General features: G+C 39.6%; 1 protein-coding gene across 7 annotated transcripts in view; it reads right to left on the bottom strand.

Moving 5' to 3' along the window:
* Positions 1-21889, bottom strand: part of SCN11A (sodium voltage-gated channel alpha subunit 11) — a 155457-nt gene that overhangs the window by 40504 nt on the left and 93064 nt on the right. For all 7 annotated transcript variants that reach the window (XM_082413722.1, XM_082413719.1, XM_082413723.1 and 4 more), the window contains 7 exons: positions 20350-20504; positions 16879-17052; positions 12279-12380; positions 11530-11799; positions 10782-10835; positions 8073-8214; positions 2117-2217 (listed from right to left, as the gene is read on the bottom strand). In XM_082413722.1, the coding sequence (XP_082269848.1) occupies positions 2117-2217; positions 8073-8214; positions 10782-10835; positions 11530-11799; positions 12279-12380; positions 16879-17052; positions 20350-20504 (998 nt within the window). The remainder of the gene's footprint in view (positions 1-2116; positions 2218-8072; positions 8215-10781; positions 10836-11529; positions 11800-12278; positions 12381-16878; positions 17053-20349; positions 20505-21889) is intronic.

Here is a 21889-nt window from a genome sequence, read left to right as displayed (position 1 = left end):
CGCACCTAGAGCCCGTGCTCCACAACAAGAGAAGCCACCGCAATGAGAAGCTTGCACACTACAATGAAGAGTAGCCCCTGCTCGTCGCAACCAGAGAAAAGCCCGCGTGCAGCAACGAAGACCCAAAAGCAGCCATAAATAAATAAATAAATAAATAAATAAATAAATAAAATTAAATTTAAAAAAAAATCTGTGGGGAGGTAAAGTTGTGAGTTAAGGGCTAACAGCTGATTTGAAGTCTTAGCTCAAACTCAGGGACACCAGGGGATATGCTTTTGGGTTTATCTCATGCAAAACTGCTCTCCGGAATACAGAGGTTAAGATAAATGTTCGGCATTAACTGGTGAGTTGTACTTGGTTGTCGGAATCACTCATTGTGAAATCTTGATTGGTGAGCCATGCAGGAAGGGCTTTGGGATAGCACCTACTCCCCGATAAGCCATGCAACAAACAAGTTATAAAAGATAGTTAAGGAATGGAGGTGGCAACTTCCCTTTGTTAAAGCAGTCCGTGCCCACTTCAAGCTCATCTCTTGCATCCTAGCATGTCCAGTGCAGTGGAGAGGCTTAGAAGCTGCATCCATGCCACTGCAACTTCTGTTCGGCTGTGTGCTGCACTGCTGGCTTCATATCCTTCATGAAATAAACTGTTAAGTATGTGTCTCATGAGTCTTTTAGTTAATTCCAAATCTGGGACCAACTGGTACTGAGTCAGTTGTTACATAGCGTGCACATGTAAATAAAAATTGTCTGTCTTTTTTGTTGGCTCAAGTTCAAATAAGAACTTCAAAGTGAAATTAGTACTAGAAAGTGAGTTTGGTACTTAAAAGCTAGATCTGACTTAGGTAAAATGAAGTTCCACATACTGTCGTCAGATGATAATTTCCCAAATATATTGATAGTTTTATCATTAACCCTTTTGTAAAAATTCTTCATTGTATAAATTCTAAATACTTGGTCCTGACATTTGTAGACATTTTTAGTGCAACACAAATGTTTAATCCTAGTGGGATGGATTTTGTGTGTGCCCGAAAACATGTTCCTTTATTCAACAAATAATTACTGAGAACACACTTTACTCTGTTCTGATTGCTGGGAATAGCAGGAAATTAAACATACCTTTGATAATTTGTGGTCTCACGTTTGAATGAAAATCTCCAAATCCTCTACATGTATCAGATATCAAGCCCCTCTTCCATACTGCTTTCCCAGACTTTTCGGCCCCACTGATCCTCCCTGTCTTGAAAGCCTTCAAACTCACTTGTCAGAGCTACCAACTGTGCCTGTTGTATTACTTTAAAATCTAATGTTCTCAAATTCCAGCTCCTCAATTAGACTGTAAGCACAGAGCAGTCCTGTTAGCATCTCGTAAGGCAGGATTCAGCAAAATATGGCCCACAGGCCAAATATGGCCCATCACTTGTTTTAGTGTAGCCTGTGAGCTCAGAATAGGTTTTACTCAGGATGACTTTTGGGATAAAAACGCAAAAGAATAAAATTTTGACACACGAAAATTATATGAAATTCAAATGTTGGTGTTTATAAATCAAGTTAGACTGGAACACAGCCAAGCACATTTGTTCTATATCGCCGATGGCTGCTTTTGTGCTACAACATCAAAGCTGAGTAGTAGCAGCAGAGACCACATGGCCTGCAAAGCTTAAAATATTTACTGTCTGACCTTTTACAGAGAAAGTGTGCATGCTCCTGATATAGAAAGTTTATCATAAATACTTGTGAAGTGGAAGTGAGTATGCATGACCTCAACTTCACACCAGAAAAAGTTGGTAAAAGATATTATAAATACATTTTCAATTGGCCAAGAGTAAATTAAAACTAACTGCTAAATTCACATCATTGCAATGAGTATATACTAAGCAGCTATTGTGTGCTCACTAAAAGGTAAATTAAAGTTGTTGCCCAAGCCCTTACTATTGAATTTGAATGTCTAATCTTCCGAAGGACTTGAGCCATACATCAGTGTACCTGGGTTCATACTGACTTCTTAGGTAAAGTCTATAAACGTAAAAATTAAGGGAGAATGGCACTGCAGATATCTGAGTTCCTCATAACCACTTAATGCATCTATGTGTTTAGAATCAATCAAGTGCTCTCACCAGAGGCCTTGGGATGGGCCTTTGAGGTTTTTTGGATCCTAATTTTTTCATTGCATTATAGTATTTCTTCTGTTCTTCTGTCAGAAAGATGTCTTGGCCACCTAAGTATATGGAGAAGATGAGAGCTGATTATCATTAATGGATTTTTGGAAACAAGTTCTGAATTTTCAGAAATAGTTTTAAAGTTATATTACATTTCTATCAACAATTCCTAAAATTCTAATGGGAAGCAGAAAGAGACTCTGAGGGAGGGCTGAAAGGAAATAGGGTTTAAATTAAGGAAGAAGGGAAAAATGTTACTTTTATCAGTTACATTTCTCTTTTTATAATATAAACAAAGATTACAAATTCTTTGCAAACATCCACAGAATCTTTACAAAAACTGAATATATTTCAAGTTGTGTAAATCAAACCACAATGAAACAAAAATAGAAATTAGTAACAAAAATTTAAACAAAAAATCCTACAAAGTGACAATTAAAATTCTCCTAAATATGTGAATGCATATATCACTACTAATAAAATTTCAAAAAAATCTGTCCAGAGCCATTCTCAGAAAAAAAAAAAAAATTAGAGAGCTTTAAATGTTTTTACTACTGAGGAAGAAAGAACAGAAAAATGAATTAGGATTTTCATTTCTGGAAATTGGAGTTTGGGGAGTGGTAAAACATCCAGAAATGTGGGATAAAATGGAACAGAATTCCTTTAAAAGACATAGCTGACATAAAAAGAAACAAAATTCAGTTATCTGCAGTGAGGTGGATGGACCTAGAGTCTGTCATACAGAGTGAAGTAAGTCAGAAAGAGAAAAACAAATATTGTATGCTAACACATATATATATGGAATCTAAAAAAAAAAAAAAACCGGTTCTGAAGAACCGAGGGGCAGGACAGAAATAAAGACACAAAGAGAATGGACTTGAGGACACGGGGAGGGGTAAGGGTAAGCTGGGACGAAGTGAGAGAGTAGCACTGACATATATACACTACCAAATGTAAAATAGATAGCTAGTGGGAAGCAGCCGCATAGCACTGGGAGATCAGCTCGGCGCTTTGTGACCACCTAGAGGGGTGGGATAGGGAGGGCGCGAGGGAGACGCAAGAGGGAGGGGATATGGGTATAGATGTATACGTACAGCTGATTCACTTTGTTATACAGCAGAAACTAACACGAAATGTAAAGCAATTATACTCCAATAAAGATGTTAAAAAAAAAAGACATAGCTGAACCTGCACAAAAGTAAGGAACATCTCTATCATCTGAAAATCAAGAGAGATCAAAAAGAAAGAGTAGTAAATTAGTCCTGAAGCCGTGGCTGGCCTAACAGCATTTGCTAATCTCTGTAAAAACAAGAATCTTGGGATTTAATAACTACAAGGGGGTCATGGGGAGAAGGCAGTGGGGTTAAGCCAAGGACCCTGTGTGAATCTGGAACTCTCCAAGTGCTGCCATTAAAGGGTGAAGAAGAAAACCAAACCTGTCTGTTGGCAATGGAAGACAACCAGAACACTGTCTCAGTCTGTACTATGGGTAAAAACCCAGTCTTCTCTGATAATTTGTGAATCCAAGCCTGCCTTGATGAGGGCGTGGGGTTTGAATTTACACCACCAGTATGGACCAAAAATATACAGCCCTAGGACAGTCTTTTCAACAAATGGTGCTAGGAAAACTGGATATCAACATGCAAAAGAATGAAGCTGAATCAGTGCCTAACATCATATAAAAAAATTAACTCAAAATGGATCAAAGACATAAATGTAAGATCTAGAACAATAAAACTCTCAGAAGAAAACATAGAACAAAAGCTTCGTAACACTGGATTTGACAGTGATCTCTTGGATATGACACAGAAGGCAAAAGGAAAAACAGACAAATTGGACTTCATAATAACTTAAAAATTTTGTGCATCCAAGACACTATCAATGAAGTAAAAAGGCAACCCACACAATGGGGAAAATATTTGCAAATCATGTATCTGATAAGAAATTAATATCCAGAATATATAGAGGACACCGAAAATGTAACAACAGAAGGACAAACAACCTGATTCAAAAACAAGTAAAGGGCTTGAACAGACATTTCTTTAAAGAAGATATATGAATGGCCAATAAGCACATGAAAAAAATGTTCAGTGTCACTAATCATTAGGGAAACGCAAATCAAAACCAAAATGAGATACCACCTCACATCCATTAGAATGGCTACTATCGAAAAAACAGAAACAAGTACTGGTGAGGCTGTAGAGAAATTAGAACCTTTGTATACGGTACATATTACCATATGATCCAGCAATTCCACTTCTAGGTATAGACCTAAAAGAATCAAAAGCAGGGTCTCAAAGAGATATTTGCACACCTATGTTCATAAGAGCTTTATTCACAATAGCTAAAATGTGGAAGCAACCCAACTGTCCATCAACAGATGGATGAAAGAGCAAAACATGGTATATACATAGCCTTAAATAGGAAGGAAATTCTGCAATATGCTACAACATGCATGAACCTTAAGGACATTATGCTTAATGAAGTAAGCCAGTCACAAAAAGACAAACACTATACGATTCCACTTACATGAGATACTGAGAATAGTCAAAATCACGGAGACAGAAAGTAGAATGGTAGCCACCAGGGGCTCGGGGCGAGCATGGGGAGTTATTGTTTAATGCATGTAGAGTTTCAGTTTTACAAGATGAAGAGTTACAGAGATGGATGGTGATGATGGTTGCACAACATTATGAATGTAATTAATACCACTGAATGTACACTAAAAATGGATAAGATGATAAATTTTATGTTATGAGTGTTTTGCACAGTAAAAAAAAAAAAAAAATTGAAAAAAAGAAACAGCCCTAGAAGTTAACCAGGTTTTTTCAGGATGACTGGCAGACACAAGTGTCTTCAATAATCTTATGCATCATGATAGTATTAATACTATTATTATGAGACTGTCCTATGTGTGTGTTGTGAGATAAATAAAATGAGTAGTTATGGAAAATTTTAAAGTATCATATTTTGTATCCATGAGAACCAGTTTTCTCAGTGTGGAAAAGAGGAGATATAGATGTACTGGTTAAGTGAAAACCTTGTAGTCCTGAATTTGAATGATGAGTATCCATACTTCCACATATATATTTCCTTGTAGTCCTAAATTTGAAGTAGCTCTGTCCACTGAAAAAGTCTCAAAATAATCACAATAAGCATTCCAGACTGTCTTGGAACACCACCTCCCAGCACTCCTTAGAGAAATGGCTGATTCCAGATCTGGGCCAGGAAGGGTACAAACAAGGCCTAGAACATATTGTCATTCCAGAGAGCAAGGAACTCATCCAATGGGAGGACCTTATTTGAATCTTAATTTGAAAAGAAACAAACTTTAATATCAATCAGTCAATCAATGAAAGAATGGATACATATTTTAAGAAAATAAAAGACTGGAGGAAATTTGAACACTGACTGGGTTTTTGACGAGTTTAAAGAACTCATATTAAACTTTTTAGATTTGATAATGGAATTGTAGTTATGTTTAAAAAGAGATACGTTCTGAAATATCAGTGAATGAAATAATATGATATCTGTGATTTGCTCTATAAAAAATCTGGTGGAAGGATTGGGTAAGGGCATAGATGGCATAAGGATGTTCTTAAATCAATAAATGTTGTGCCGGGTGATGGATATTTTAGGTTCACTCTACTATATACTCTTGTGCATGTTTGAAATTTTCTGAAATAAAAAGTAAAACAAAACAGAACAAAAATGCTTTGGACTGATCAAAACAGTGATTTCAAATGTAAGCTTAAATCTAAAATCACAAGGCCTGACATTCAAATTGTAGGTATTGATTGCAATCAAGCTGCATATTACAGAGGTGACACCACATAGTACACTCCTGAATAACAGCAGCCATATAGTTGCCTGGGACTGTGAATGATTCTCCCAGCAGACACTAAGAAAGCTCAACAGTATCAGGATACATTTTGGATGAATTAAAAAAGTTCAACAGAAAAATAAAAGAGAGCCACAAAACAATTAGGAAAACCAAAGGTGAATATTTAGTTACCTGATTTTAGGATTGAGAAATGCCTTCAGTATATAAATGCAAGAAAAGAAGCCAAAAAGGACAAGATTGAGAGTTTGACTTCATAAATATGCTAAATGTCTACAAGTTAAAACTGTCATTACAAAAATGTAAGAAGCAAGTCACAAATTGGAGTTACTATATAAAAACATAAGAAAAAGATGATAATGTCAATTTTAAGAAGAGACAAAGACAGTAAACAGATAACTCAAGGAAGAAATACTTATGGCCATCAACCTGTGAAAAAGTGTATTAACTTCATAAATGGTCAAATGAATGAATGTAAAACTATGAGATAACACTTTTACCCATCGTGCTGGAAAAGATAATTAAAAATTACAAAAGTCAGAATGATTAGAACAGAGTAAACAGGCATCTTCATATCTTGCAAAAGGATGGGACCCAGCACAGCATTTCTGAAACGTAATTTGACAATATATCTTTAATGCCTTAAATTCTAGGAACTTATCCTGAGGAAATAATCAGAGATACACAGAGAGAATTTTAAGAATGTTCATGATTATTTTAGAGGAGCAAGAAATTTGGAAATGACCCCTAAATGTCCTTAAAAAGGGGAGTGATTAGAACAAATTATGATCTATCCATAATATGGGATGAAATTCAGCCCTGAAAATTCTTATAACAAAGATGATCTCATGACATGAACTCATAACTAATGGAGAGGATAGTTAAAAATATTATGCAATCTCAATGGTGTAAAAGAAATACTTATTTAGTTAAAAAGTAACAGGAAAAGATGGTACCAAAATGATGAGGCTTAATCTAAAATGGTTATTATTTGGCGGTCATCTTATGGGTGATTTAAATATTCTTTTTCTCTTCCTTTTTTTCCACATTTACTACGATGCTCCTATAGATTGTAGAATCAGAAAAATAAATATCTGTTGTTACAATGCATGGGGAAAAAAACTCCCTAAAAAAGTCTGCCTCTTCCCCAACCATCTTCTTTCCAAGTAAGTTCAGTAAATCTGCTGAGATTTGGGTGTTGAGAGGCAAGACACAAGTTTACTGAAAAAGGAGCGTTTACAGATTTTCCTGTACTTACAATGGTGTTACATCCTGATAAGCCCATTGTAAGCTGAAAATATGTAAGTTGAAATGCATTTAATACACTTAACCTACTGAACATCATAGCTTAGCCTTGCCTACCTTAAACATGTTCAGAACACTTACTTTAGCTTATAGTTGGGCAAAATCATGTAACACAAACCCTATTTTATAATAAAGTGTTGAATACCTCATGTAATTTATTGAATACTGTACTGAAAGTGAAAAACAGAATGGTTGTATGGGTACAGAATGTTGTAAGTATGTATCAATTGTTTACCCTCAATGAGTGCGTGGCTGACTGGGAGCTGTGGCTGCTGCTACCCAGTGTCACAAGAGAGTATTGTACTGCATATCTCTAGCCCAGGAAAAGATCACAATTCAAAATCTGAAGTAAAGTTTCTACTCAATGCGTATCACTTTTGCATCATCATAAAGCTAAAGACGTGTAAGTTGAACCATCCTAAGTCGGGAATCGTTTGTACTCTTTTTATCCTGGATAACAAGGTACGCTTGAAAGGTTACTAAAATATGACATAAATACTAATCCTGGCAATTATTTTTCTATTAGAGTTCAACAATGTCCTTTGTTTAAGAGGGTAGAGTGGAGAATAAAAACAATGATTTAATAAAAGCCAGCTGTTTTAGTTCCTTTTCAGCCATATCCTCAAGACTCTTCTCCAGGAGGCTCCCTCTTTGTTCTCATGCAGATGATAAAGGCTACTCTGCACAACAATTTAGAACAGATTTATGCTCCATTCAAGCTCTTTGGAGAAGAGAGGTAAAAATACCAAATCAGGACAACCCCCATACTTATCTTTTTCTGCTGTTGGTTGAAGTTGTCAATAATAACACCAATAAAGAGATTCAGAGTGAAGAATGAGCCAAAGATGATAAAAACTACGAAGTAAACATACATTAATGAGTTCTCCTCAAACCTTGGCTGTTGTCCTTCCTGTTAGGGATTTTTTAAACGAGAGAAGAAAACAATTACTGGAGAAAAACACGAGCCATCTTAACTGCCTGGTAGCAGCAGCATTAACCACTCAGCCTCCTCCAGTCAGCCGTGGCCCTGCAGGGAGCCCCTCTCTCCTCTTTCAGCTTCCCCCAGCGCAGCTTGAGTGGTACCATACAGTGGGGAGGAGGTGTGGTGGAGGATTAGGCTTTTTATTCTAAGCCATGGAGAATCATTGAAGGGTTGTGAGGGAGGAAAGTGGCATGATCATATGTGCCCTTTGAAAATGTCTCTAGGATGTCCATATGGACACATAACTGGAGGGAGCCAGATTGGAGATATCCACCAGAGAAGGGACATGTTCACTTCAGGAGACTGACTACCAACCCTTGTTGAAAGGCTATATCCTTCAAACAGAGCTCACTACTGTATTTAGTCTGTGCTTGCATCCTGTCACTCTTGATTTCCTAGTGCCTGGCATAGCTTGTGACATGTAAGCTCTCCACACACATTGAATGAGTGGATGAATGATCAAGCTCTAGAATGGACAAGAATGGACTATAATCAAGCTCCCCTAGCTTAAGGCATGACCAAAAGTGTCCAAGATCTTCACATGGTCATTGGTTTTATTCATTTTGGGGATAGGCGGCAGGAGCATCTCTGTTTTCTTTTCCCTGATCACATTCAAAGATAGAGATGAATGTTGATAGCTCTGTTATGTGTTGAATGTACTCATGACACTTGTTTTTCAAAACCCACCATACAGACTAGTGTATTAGAGGTAAATATTTGAAACAATTATTTTTCTCTTTTGCCTTGAAGAGTACCTGACCTTAGTGCCAGTTGGCTGGAAGCATCTACTTGTTTGAATTAAGGATAGGCATTAGTCTAGAAACAATGTAATGGAAAGAAGAATTAATATTCAGTATTTGACATTGAAAACAAGATTATGCAACAGGCTAATCATCTTGCAAAGGGAGGTTCAGACAGAAAGAGGAACAGAGAAAGGATCACCTCACTTGTACCCAGGGAATTGTCAGAAAGAGAAACAGAGAAAGAGAGAACATCAGAGCTGTGAGATGTGTGTCCTGATTTTCCCTTCTTTGGGTTTGGAGAGGGGGCTTGGGGCCCAGTAAATCGAGGGGAACATGGAGAGCAAAGAATGTGTGTTCTGGTTCAACTTTGGTATTTTTCAAAGAGAAAACTACAGCTGGGAAGGCCTGGGATACGTTGGGCAGGCAGGATGACTTAAGAGACTGGAGTAGCATAATTGGGCAGACAGCAGTCTCTTGAACCTTCTTTAGTTCTCGTGGCTTGGACGTGGGGTTGACAGCCATATGCCTGCCATTGTGGGCTTCATAGTAAGGGATGGGAGTAGACTGCTGAGCCAGGAGACCATATGAAGGATATGGCAGAGAGTCAGTGTTTGAGGCTAGGAGGAGTTGAAGGAGGAGAAAGGCCCATGGTTTCACCAGTTGCAGCTTCAATATTTGAGAACAGTAGGATGCTCTGTGACTACACAGACAAAGGCCATTATACTAGCACACACCAGTTAGGATATCCCAGGACCACATCAGGACAGGCACACCTCCACACACCTCCACCCACCCATCATTCACTCAAGGAACATATATAAGAAACATACTTCTTCTGTCATACATAAGATCTCCTCCCTATCCCCTAGCTCCACCTCAAGGCAGATGGATGTCTAAGGTAAACTGAGGTGAAGTTCATATATTCATACAGACAAAAAAATAAGCACATTAATATTTTTAAATATTTCCTTTGTTATAAATTGCCTCTACTACTACTATAACACTATTCATATCACCTCTACTGCTACTACCAGCTGTACTGAACATCTACTATGTGCCAGGCATCAACTCTGTATACTCTCAAACAATAACACATATGTGTGTGATGGTAGGAAAAAATAAACAATGCTGATTCCATTCTTGATTCAACCATTTGCTCTCGCTATGACTTTGGGCAACACTCTTCCTTTCTATTCCTCAAATTTCCCAACTGGGACATAGAAATGGACTAGATTGCTGAGTACTCTTCTAATCTTGGGAATCCATGATCACTTTTTATTTAACTATAATTTGACAGTTGGCAATTACTAGAAATCCCCTTATTCTCTGGGGAACCTGGAGCCATTGGAGGGTCTCTTGCTCAGACCTAGTCCAATCTTAAGGTTCTCTCTCCCACAGTCAAGAGAAGGTACCCTTTGAAATTTGGCTTCTGCCTTTCCACTCACTTGAAGAAGAGGTGAGAGAGGAAAATCAAGGCATCCTGTGATTCTGTTGCTTCTGGCTCCACCTCCTACATGAGTGGTCAGTATGGAGAAAGAGGACTTGACTTTGTAGCATGCTAGGATGTAATACTCATAGGAGGATGAATAAGAATCCTTTTAATCCCTGTTTCATAGTGTTTGTCCTAATGAAAACAAGGCAAAGAATCCTGGCCACTGGAATTATGATGCAGGAAGTTCTGGGCTGTCCATGTAGTCATGATATTCCTGATTTGATCCTAGCACTCTAGAACATGGTAGAACACAAGCTCACCCCTCTGGAATCAACAGCTGCATACATAATATCCATCCAGCCCTTAAACGTTGCCTGCAATGAAAGCAGAGAAACATGAACGTAATTATAGACTTGCCATCAACAGACAAGTGCCATACAAAAGCCAGCAAGTCCAGTGGGCACATGTACATAAGACGATGTCCCACCCTTCCAGGATAGAATGTCCACATAAAAGAACAGCAGAAGGAAATTCAAGGATAGATGTCTTGGATTTTTTTTTCTTCATTTTCACAAGACAAAAAGTTTAAAAACAAGAGAAAATTTCTGCCTTAAAAATTGCTAAAGAAGCTATGAACCAATTGCTGCAAAGAGCCTGATTAAGGCTCTTTCCTGATTCCACATCTGTTTGCACTATCTGTCCAAAACCTTGCAACCACGATTCGACCTAGGACTGACTTCCCACAGGGAACTGTTGCTAATGGAGTGGCTTAGCATCTGAGGCTCTACGTCTCTCTGGCTGGAGCTCAGGAGAGCAAGGCACCATTTAGGACAGACTGAGAGGTCCAGACCCTTATGGGACATCGCCTGGAGGTTGAGGCTCAGTAGAAAATAAGGTTGGAGATGCTCGGTGGGGAACAATTCCAGAGGGCATTAGCTCCCATGTGAGAAATTGGGATTTGATTCTCTTATCTCAGTATAGTCACTGTATTTTTATTAGCTGAGAAATGGTTTATGATTATTTTAAGGTTTCTTTCCCCAGAGTGAAAAATAAACCCACAGTGCTTACCACTTGCAGCAGCGCGAGGTAAGCCATTCCCACATTGTCAAAGTTGACTTTCAGGGTGAACCAGGAGAAATTTCCACTTTCACATTGACTCCGGTTTGCAACAATGTTGTAATTTATAACTGAGTTTCCATCTGTCACATTAACACATCTTCCAAATTTTCCAGAAAACAAACTTACTCCCAGGATACAAAATATGAGCCAGAAAATGAGGCAGACAAGCAAAACGTTCAGAATGGCAGGTATGGCACCTATGAGAGCATTAACTACCACCTTAAGGAAGCAAAACAGAAGAAAAATATAATAGACGTGTGAGACTCAGCAAGCTCTTGATCTTCCCAGGATGAGTCTAACGTGTGGGGCTGGATTTCTTGGAGCTCCGTCTTTACATTCCAGCCCCAAACCCCCACCCCACGGCAAGCCCTGCTCTCAGCTCCATACATAATGGGTCCTTTCTGTTGCCACAGGATCACTTGAGAAGTGTCCTTTGATGATGGTGTTACAGACTTATGGGACACCTACCCTAGGATTGAAGAGAAGCCAGAGCCCATCTCAGCTGTCACAGAAGCACTTTTAGGTGAAGACTATATCTTAGACTTTTCTCCATCTCTGAAATTCTAAGCAGTGGGCTGGATGGGAAGGAGTCCAGGAAAAGCTTGGCAATTTAAGGGAAGCCCAGCCCAAGAAGAGCAGTTGGCTTCTCTGCCTTTCCCTGCTGGCTGACTTTCCTCCCATCCATCTGAAGAACATACCTTCATTCCTTCAAACTGGGACAGCGCTCGCAGAGGCCTCAGCGCTCGCAGAATCCGGAAGGACTTCAAGACCTTTAAGTCGATGAGACTGGTCACAGAGACCTGGTGGGAAAAGAAGCCACAGGTAGTACACCTGACTTGGTGCCCAGAGAACCCAGTGGGGATTAAGAGCTGTCTTTCTGAGAGGCAAACTCATTGTGCCCACAGTGGATTATCCAGACACAGAAACCAGCCAGACCCTGCTGGAAGGGGAGGGCAGGTGAGAGGCTATTTTCCTCCTTGCCTGGCAAAGCTACAGCCCATATGGGTGAGAACAATGCATTTACATGATTTGTTTGATGAAAGACAAAGAAAAGCTGAGACATTGTTGTGAATTAAAGGAAACCAAAGAGACATGACAATGATAAGTCATGTGAGATCCTGAGTTTGATCCTGGATTGCGGTGGGGGTAAAGGTGATGGTGTGTGGGTAGGGTGAATTAGCCATAAAGAACCTTGTGACAATTGAGAAAAGTTGAAAATGGATGTGGGTTTTAGTATTGGATCATGTTAAATTCCTAACCTTGATAACTGTATTGTGACTGTGTGAGATAATATCCTTGTTCTTAGGAAATACACACTGAAATGTTGAGGGCTAATGGAGTGTGATGCCTGCAACTTAATCTCAAGCAGTTTAGGGGGAAAAAAATAGAAAAAATGATAAGGCAGATGGGCTGCAATGTTAATAATTGGTGAATCTGGGGGAAGAGTATAAGGGATTCTTTACACTACTTCTTGCAATTTTTCCATATGTTTGAAATGATATCAAAATCAAGTTATGAAGAAATAATTCTTTGTTTGCTAATATTTCCCTTCATTCAAATAGCTCCCTTTTGGAGAATTAAATTCAATTTTCTCTCCTAACATACTTCTTCCCAATGGGACAGGACTGAGGATTGGAAAACTCCGTAAATACACTAACTTAAAACTCAACAAACATGCTGAGCTTAAGTTGAAGGCCACTATTTGCAGATCTTCAGCCATTCTTATTGATTATGCAGACCCTTCAGAGGCTCAGCTTAGAAGGGGAGTGGCTCAGCATGACAGGAAGTGAATCTCATTATAAAAGTAAAATATTTGCAAATTGAGAGAAATTGAGTGAATATGACAGAATAACCAGATTTTAAAATTTGTAATCAACTTTAAAAAATCACCACCAATTCAAAATGTGTTTATTTATAATGGTTTTTTCAAGTAGGTTTTTTTGTTCTTTTGTTTGTGACAGCATTGCCTGTTGGGAGACCTATTTAATCAGCTCTTCCACAAATACACCTACTTTGTTCCTAGCCAGAGGGAAAAGGATGGCAAAGCTTAGCAGTTCTGGTTTTACTAAATGACTGTTACCATGGGTGGGGAAGATGTTCCTAGAGGGGCATTGTACACCCTTTCGCCTGGAACCTCACCCCCAGTCTCTGTTCCACCAATTGGGAGACATTGATGAGACACACAAACGTAAGAACATCCACATTCTTTCCCACTCTATGGCATTCTTCCAGGGGGGAAGTCTTCACTAGTTTTATTTTATTTCTACCTAATTTGCATTTATCACTCTGCACTATGTTTTTGAGATTCCTATCATGTTGATATATATTCTCATGGTTTGCTCCTTTTAACTGTTATGAAATATTACAGCATATAAATATTCATATTTTATTAACTCATTCCCTCTTGGTGAATATCTAAATTATTTCCATTTCTTTGCTACTATGAACAGTAGCAAACTGGACAGACATGTGCATTTTTCCTGGGTACATACACAAGAGTTTTCCTTAAATGTATAACTAGAAGTGGTATTTCTGGGTTTGTAAATTGGGCTCATTTGTAATTTTACTTAATAGTGCAAAACTTTCCACAAACTGACTGTACGATAGTTAGCAGTGACTAGAAATTCCATTTTCCTAAATCTTTCTCATATTAGATATTATCCAACTTAAAAACTTTTGTCTATCTGATGAGTAAAAAGAAGTGTCTCATTTTAATATGCACTTCTGTGCTAACTGGTGATATGACTAGTGTGTATTTCTTTATACATTTATTAGCAACTTGAGCTCCTTCTGTGAACTGCCTATTTTCATCCTTCTCCTATTCTTACACGGGGTTGTCGTTTTCTTGTTGATCTGTAGGGAGTATTTACATACTGTAGACAATAACTATCTGTTATGTATATGGCAAATACTGTCTCCAGGGTCTAGCCTGTCTTTAACTATAATTACAGTATTGTTGAACAAAAAAAAAAAGAAAGTTTTACGTTTTGAAATAGTTAAACTTATGTCTATATGTATGTATGTATGTATTTCTGGTTGTGTTTACATTTTCCTACTCCAAAATTATAAAGATCATTTTATATAATCTTGAGTAACAAGCAACATAAAAGGATTATTCACACACACTCTCTCTCATTTAATCCGCACGACAATGCCCTGAATTAGGCAGTGTTGTACATCACTACCATGTTACAGATAAGGAAGCCTGAAGCTCAGAGGATCAGCAACTTGTTTCAGGTGGAATTGGGTCTGTATGATGCTAAGGCTGATAATAGTAATAGTGGACCATACTTATTGAGTGCTTTCTCTGGGATTTATAGAGATATATATTTACAGGATTATTTCTTTTCTTGCTCTACTCATTTTTGTTCCATTCATTTCGTTGTCAACTTTATGTTTGTCTCATTAAATAAGTTTGTGAGCCTCCCCTCTTTTTCTGTTCTTTGTAACAATTTGAACAAGGTTGGGGTTAACTGCTCGCCTCAGTCAGTTCAGGCTGCTATAACAGAATACCATACAATAGCCTGGATGTATAAACAACAGAAATTTCTCACAGTCTGGAGGCTGGGAAGTACAAGATTAAGATGCTGGCAGTCAGTGTCTGGTTGAGGGCCTATTTCCTGGTTCATAGACAGCCATCTTCTCCCTGTCTTCACATGGCAGAAGGAGTGAGAACACCCTGTGGGGTCTCTTTTATAAGATCACTAATCCCATTCATGAGGGTTCAGGAATAAATGTCCTTATGTCCTAGTCACCTCCCAAACACCAAAACACTGGAGATTAGGTTTCAACATACAAATTTGGGGCAGGGGTGGGACACAAACATTCAGTCTATAGCCACCGCTCCTTGGAAGTTTGCTAAACTTGTTTTCAAAACCACCTGGGCCTAATATCCTTTTTGAAAGTGTGGTATTCAACTACTGTTTTGATATTTTAAATGGCTATTGTTAGATTTATGTTTTCAATTTTGTATCTGGTCAAATTAGGGCAATTTAGCATCTACACTCTCATTTTTATCCATATGAAAATTTATGTCAACACTTCAAGCACTTTGCTTGAGGTTACACAGAAAGAGAGTAAACAAAGAAGATTTAGAATCAGTCTCCTAAGTTTAGGCCAGTAAACCACAGGTCCTAGATCAGAAATACCAATAATCTGTCCATTGTCTTATGCATTTTTCACTATAATCTAATAAGATAGTGGGTGTACAGTGATTAGCACTCTGGAAACTGATAGGGATCCACATGATGATCATGGGGTTGCTTGTGTTGGAGCTCCAATGGCATTGATGCTTTTCTGAAATTCCTGAACCACACGGCTTATTTGTGCCCACCAACAAAATTATGGCTCTCCAGTGTGGTGTGCTGACCACATGGCTTATGCTATGTATTTGTCGTACCTACTTCCTTAAATAGCAGGGACAAAGTCTAACTAATTAGGTCATGGTAGCAAGGATATAGATAGATGTTAAAATCAAGGGCTTTGGAGTGAGGCTTACTAGGTTTGAATCTCACCTCCATCACTTCTAGCTGGGCAACCTTGAACATGTTTCTTAGCCTCTCTACGACTTAGTTTACTCCTTTGTATCTGGGAAAAATAACAGTAACTACCACATGGAAAGGCTGCGATAACTAAAAGATAGAATGCATATGAGGTATATGGCAAAGTACTGCTTTCTCTGGTACAGAGAAAGCAGTCGAAAAATGTGATCTACTATTACTACTACTGGCCTTAGCATCATACAGACCAAGGTGTGAATTCCAATTTCACCTGAAACAAATTGCTAACCCTCTGAGCTTCAGGTTTCCTTGTCTCTAATATGGTAGGTGATATATAGGTCTGCTTAACTCGGAACACTGTTGTTCAGATTAAATGAAAAAATGTATGTGAATAATCCTCTTTGTTGCTTGACAATCAAGACGGAGACCAGTCTAATCTGCTCGCTGCTGACCTGCTTTGAGAAGTCTTGAAAAGAAATGAAAAGTTGGAAGGAGAAGTAAAAGTAGAGAATATGCAAAGTTATTCTAGATTTACATCAGACATAAGCAGTGCTTATGGAGAGAAGTGAATGAGTACTATCATGGAAAGGGTTGAGGTGGTGAGCGTATGAGATGCAGCATATGAGGAATGGGAACGAGGAAAGGCTGGACTGCTGATGGATGAATGTGAAGAAAATATTTTGGAGAGGCACTCATATAAGGCACACAGGAAAAGCAGCTCCCATGTGATCCCCTCCTCCACTCCTACCCACCCCGCCTCAATCCCCACCTGCATGAGACACAGAGATGGTAAACTTACAATCACAATGATGAAATCGAGCCAGCACCAGGCACTGGTGAAGTACTTCCTAAATCCAAAGGCCACCCATTTCAGACCCATCTCCAAGATAAAAATGTATGTGAAAATACTGTCAGTACAATTAAGTATTGCTTGGACTTTGGGTTGTGTACCAAGGTAAATATCTTCAAATACCTGAAATGATAAAGCACATCCAAAGGCCAAGTTGAACTCTCTGCTGACTGTACTTTTTATTTTTCTTCCTTATTTGAATAAACTAGTACCTCTCTTGGTGACAAGGTTTTGCTCAAAAGGTATTAAGGCTGAACTTTTCCAATAGAAACAATTCCTTGAGTAAGTAAAACCAGAAGAAGGAAAATCCTATTTCTAGATTTCTGTTGCCACTATAGTTCCCCAGGCTCTCATCACTGGCTCCTGGAATATTTACCAAAAAAATCTTCACCACACTATTTCCTGGTCTTCCTAATCCTTTCAACTCTTGCCAACAATATCTTGCCAACTTTTCCAGAAACTCCCAGTGGCATACACCATCTCTCTCATCCCCCTAGTTACCTGGGTGGCTCTATTCAGTGGCTCTTTGTTGCTTACAGCATCAAGTCCAAACACCTTAGCCCACACTCTGGATCCTGCCAACCCTGAGGCTCGTCATCTTCCACCACAAACAGCATTATCCGTTTACCCCAGTGTTCCCTACATATGTGATCATTTTGTATGTGAACCATGATTTGCAAAAGTTTGGGAAGCACTGGGCTAGAGCTCCCAATGTAAGTTACTTTGAAAATTAAACTTCATTAAGTGTAATTTATGAAAATTAGATATCCAAGCTTTTGGAGAGACCTTTTTCCATGCTACATCCAAACATTTCCTTCACCTGAAGTATGTGTGCGTGTGACTCTTCAGGGTCTATATTACTAGGGTATAAGCTGTCCTTTTGGTCTTTACAGTGTTACTGAGGATGAAAGAAAAGAGAGAAGAGGCACTAAACCTGCCAACTCATTTGGCAGGCAATGCCAAATGAAGGCAAGAAAGAAATCAGCCCTGCTGTCAGGGACTAAGGTAATCTCACAGTCCCACAACCCTAGGGAAAAAGAATAAAGAATAAAACAGTCTCATTTCCAACCCCCAAGTGGGCTTTTGACAGAAGAAGGCCCTTCATCTCCTCCTCTGCCCCACTGGCTCCTGGTCAGCCTTTAAGATCTCAGCTTAGCTTATATCTTCTATAGGAAACTGTCCTTCTTCCACAGGAATAGGTTAGGTGCCATCCTACATGGCTCTATGTCACCCACTGCTTCTCTGAGTGTATCACTATGGCCCTGGTCTATAATTGCCTGGACTCCATCTGTCTTCCCTACTAGCCTCCAAGCTCCTGAAGGTCAGGGATTGTCTGTTTGCCTCTTGAGGAGAGACAAATCTGAATGGTGTTGGAAGCTCATTTCCTCTCTCATTTTGGAAACTTAGCAACAAGCTGGCTCAGCAGGTCTGAGTTTGCCCAATGGAAGAGCAGGCTGATATCAGCAACTGAGCTTTGGAAGCTCCCATAATATAACTAGGCCATTTCCTAATCCAGGAAGCTCCCATTATTAAGTAGTTGCCCAAATCAGAGCTTCTCAAACTCTAATGAGCCCCAAATCACCTAGGTTCTGATTCAGCAGGTCTGGGGTGGGCCCAAGACTCTGCATTTTTAATAAGCTGCCAGGTGATACGAGGCTGCTGGTTCATATACTACATACAGTGGTGAGGGACTAGATGTTTCTTGTCTCCATTTCTCTATAAATATGTGTAGTGAAACAGGGCCTGGGTCCCTCTCCTGGAACCCTCTGCATTGTGTGCTCAGTATCACTCTGCCTAGGCTATGCTTGCCTCATCTGAAGGCAGATGAGAACTAAGAGGATTGTGTGCCCTCTGCTACTTTTCTGATTATAAGTTTTCTCACACAGTGCATGGGGTATGTGTCTGTGACCTTGTGACAACACCACTGCTTTGCTACTGACTAACACAGGGCATGGCAGACAACAATGACCATTTGTGGAATAAATGCAAGAACCCTATCTTTTGGAAGTGTAGACAGCTGGTGAGATGTAATCACCAGAAGATTACAGGGAACCCTACAGGGTGAGCGATAAAAATTAATCAAGGGAGTTCTCTGGGATGGTCTTAGGGAAATTTTCTTTTTTGTTTCAGTGATAATTTATATTACAGTAAGCAGGTAAATGGGGATGTCTGTTGATCACAGGCTCTGGTGGGCCCCCATGTGTGCTCTTCTCCTTTCACCTAGAGATTACACAGGTGTAAAGCACTAACCAGGAAGGCAGGGGTGTAGGAACAAGACATGTCTTTGTCCCTCCTAGCAACTTGTGAAATGTTCTGTGACTCTAAATCCATAAGGGATAGCTCAGTACTCCATTCCACTTGACATGACAAATAATAAGAGAATTTAGTTTTATATTATGGCCATTTTAAGAGGAGACACAGAACATAATGGGAGGGAGAGAGAGAAACATGTAGGTGATAAGAGAGAACATACTGTTGCCCAAGGTGGGTATATACGTGCAGAGGAGGAAAGATGGACTACAAGGTGAGAAGAGAGAGCAGAAAGGAGTTTATGACTATATGGCTAGGGAGGCTGATGGATTCAGTTATTTCCAAACCTCACTGGAAATCACACCATACCTCAATTTAGAAGGATCTGTCATACACATAAAGTGGTATCTCTTTGTCTCTCCTCTCAAGGGATCATGAGTGGTGAAAAATACCACGGCAACTTATATCCTAATCTGGTCCCTGTTGACTTCTCCTCCTAATGTTTTACCTTTTAGAAAGCAGCACTATGGTCTTCAGGAAAAAAGAGAATAGGAGCATTGCCATCTAGAGGAGGAAATGTGTAGGATACAGTGAAAATGTCTAGAAATCCTCCAGGAATGATGGACAGACTTGGAGTCAAGGGCAAGACTCCAATAGCCACTTTAAAGTGCCTATTTGGGGACTTCCCTGACAGTCCAGTGGTTAAGACTACACACTTCCATTGCAGGGGGCATGGGTTCAATCCGTGGTAGGGGAACTAAGTTCCTGCATGCTGTGTGGTGCAGCCAATATAGAAGGAAGGAAGGAAGGAAGGAAAGAAAGAAAGGAAGGAAGGAAGGAAGGAGGAAGGAAGGAAGGAAGGAAGGAAGGAAGGAAGGAAGGAAGGAAGGAAGGAAGGAAGGAAGGAAGGAAGGAAGGAAGGAGGAAAGAAAAAGTGCCAATTTGGGTCATCCTTCCCACAGGTAAAGCATCTTTGGCTTGGGGATTTCCCAGTTGTAGCATTCCTCCAGAACTTGTTGTGCAAAACCCTGTCCCCTAAGGGGATACAACAGCAGAGATCCCACTTCTTCTTGGTCTCCCCACATTCACAACCCCGCGAGGGGCCAAGTCAGAATGAAGCCACCCAGCTGCCTTGATCCCCAATGTCCCCACAAGACCATGATAATTTACCAGTGCCCCACTGCTCAGCAGAATCACAAAGATAATAAAGCTCTCAAACCAGCTGTGTTTCACTATTTGGTAGCAGGTTTTCCGCAGTTTCCACCAAATGATCCAGGGGGACTTTCTCTTGTCCACAGTACAGCATGGAGAGCAGCAATCCAGGCCTGCAAGGAATTAGCATCACTATCATTAGTGTCTATAATACATGTGCATTAATAGCCCAACTCTTCACCCCTCCTTGTACACACCATGTGACTCTGCAAATCCTCCAACTAAAGAGGTGGAGTCTTTTTCCAACCCCTTGAATCTGGGTTTAGCCATGTGACAACATTTGGCCAACAGAGCAGAATAGGAGTCATAATGTGCCAGTTCTGACTCAGTGAGAAATTCAACAAAGATATAGAACTATAGGAAATATAAAAAAGAACCAATCAGAACTGAAGAATACAATAACTAAAATGAAAAATGCACTGGAGGGAATTAACAGAATAGAGGATGCAGAAGAATGAAATCAGTGATCCAGAAGACAGGGTAGTGGAAATCACCCAATCAGAACAGCAAACAGAAGAATTTTTTTAAATGTGAAGAGTTTAAGGGATCCCTGAGACAACATCAAGCATACTAACATTAGCATTATAGGGGCCTCAGAAGGAGAAAAGGGACAAAAGACTTATTTGAAGAAATAATAGCTGAAAACTTCCCTAACCTGGGGAAGGAAACAGGCATCCAAGTTTGGAGATTGGGAGCACAGAGATTCCCAAACAAGATGAACCCAAAGAGATCCATGCCAAGATACATTATAATTAAAATGTCAAAAATTAAAGATAAAGAGAGACTCTTAAAAGCAGCAAGAGAAAAAGAACTAGCTTTATACAAGAGAACCTCCATAAGACTATCAGATGATTTTTCAGCAGAAACTTTACAGAGCAAAGGGACTGGCACAATATATTCAAATTTTTGACATTTTAATTATAATGTGTCTTGGTGTGGATTGTATTATTATTGTATTATTCAATTCTTTCCTACATTTTCTAAGTCTTCGTTGAAGTTCTTACTGGGATGAAGTTCATTTTCCTCCCTAGTTTGGTCAGAATTCTTATGATCATCTCTTTGAATTCTTTATCAGGTAAATTACTTACCTCTGTTTCTTTAGGGTTTTTCCTGAGGTTTTATTTTGTTCTTTCATTTGGAATACATTCCTCTATCTCCTCATTATGACTTTCAGTTTTTGTTTCTATGAACTAGGTGAAACAGCTACCTATCTTGGTCTCGAAGGAGTGGACTCGTGTGTGAGTATCCCCTGTGTAGATGGCTTGCACCTGGCAGCTTTAGCAGGGCAACTGGGGCTGGAGCTTGCCAGGGGCAATCTCTGGGGAGCACTCCTCCTAAGGCCACCCAGGCGGGGCAGCTGGGGGGCAGCTGGGGTTAGAGCAGGCTTGGGCTGGAGTCAGTCCCTGGGGAGTGCTGAGGCAAAGGCTGCCGTGGTGGGGTAGCTAGAGCTCGAGTGAGTGAGGGCCAGGGGGTTCTAGGGGTGACTCAAACAAAGGCG

This window comes from Balaenoptera physalus (assembly GCF_965194825.1).
Source record: "Balaenoptera physalus genome assembly, chromosome: 11".
In the NCBI taxonomy this organism is placed as follows: Eukaryota; Metazoa; Chordata; class Mammalia; order Artiodactyla; family Balaenopteridae; genus Balaenoptera; species Balaenoptera physalus.
The sequence above is the reverse complement of the archived record's forward strand: the minus strand, read 5'-3'. Positions and strand labels throughout refer to the sequence as shown.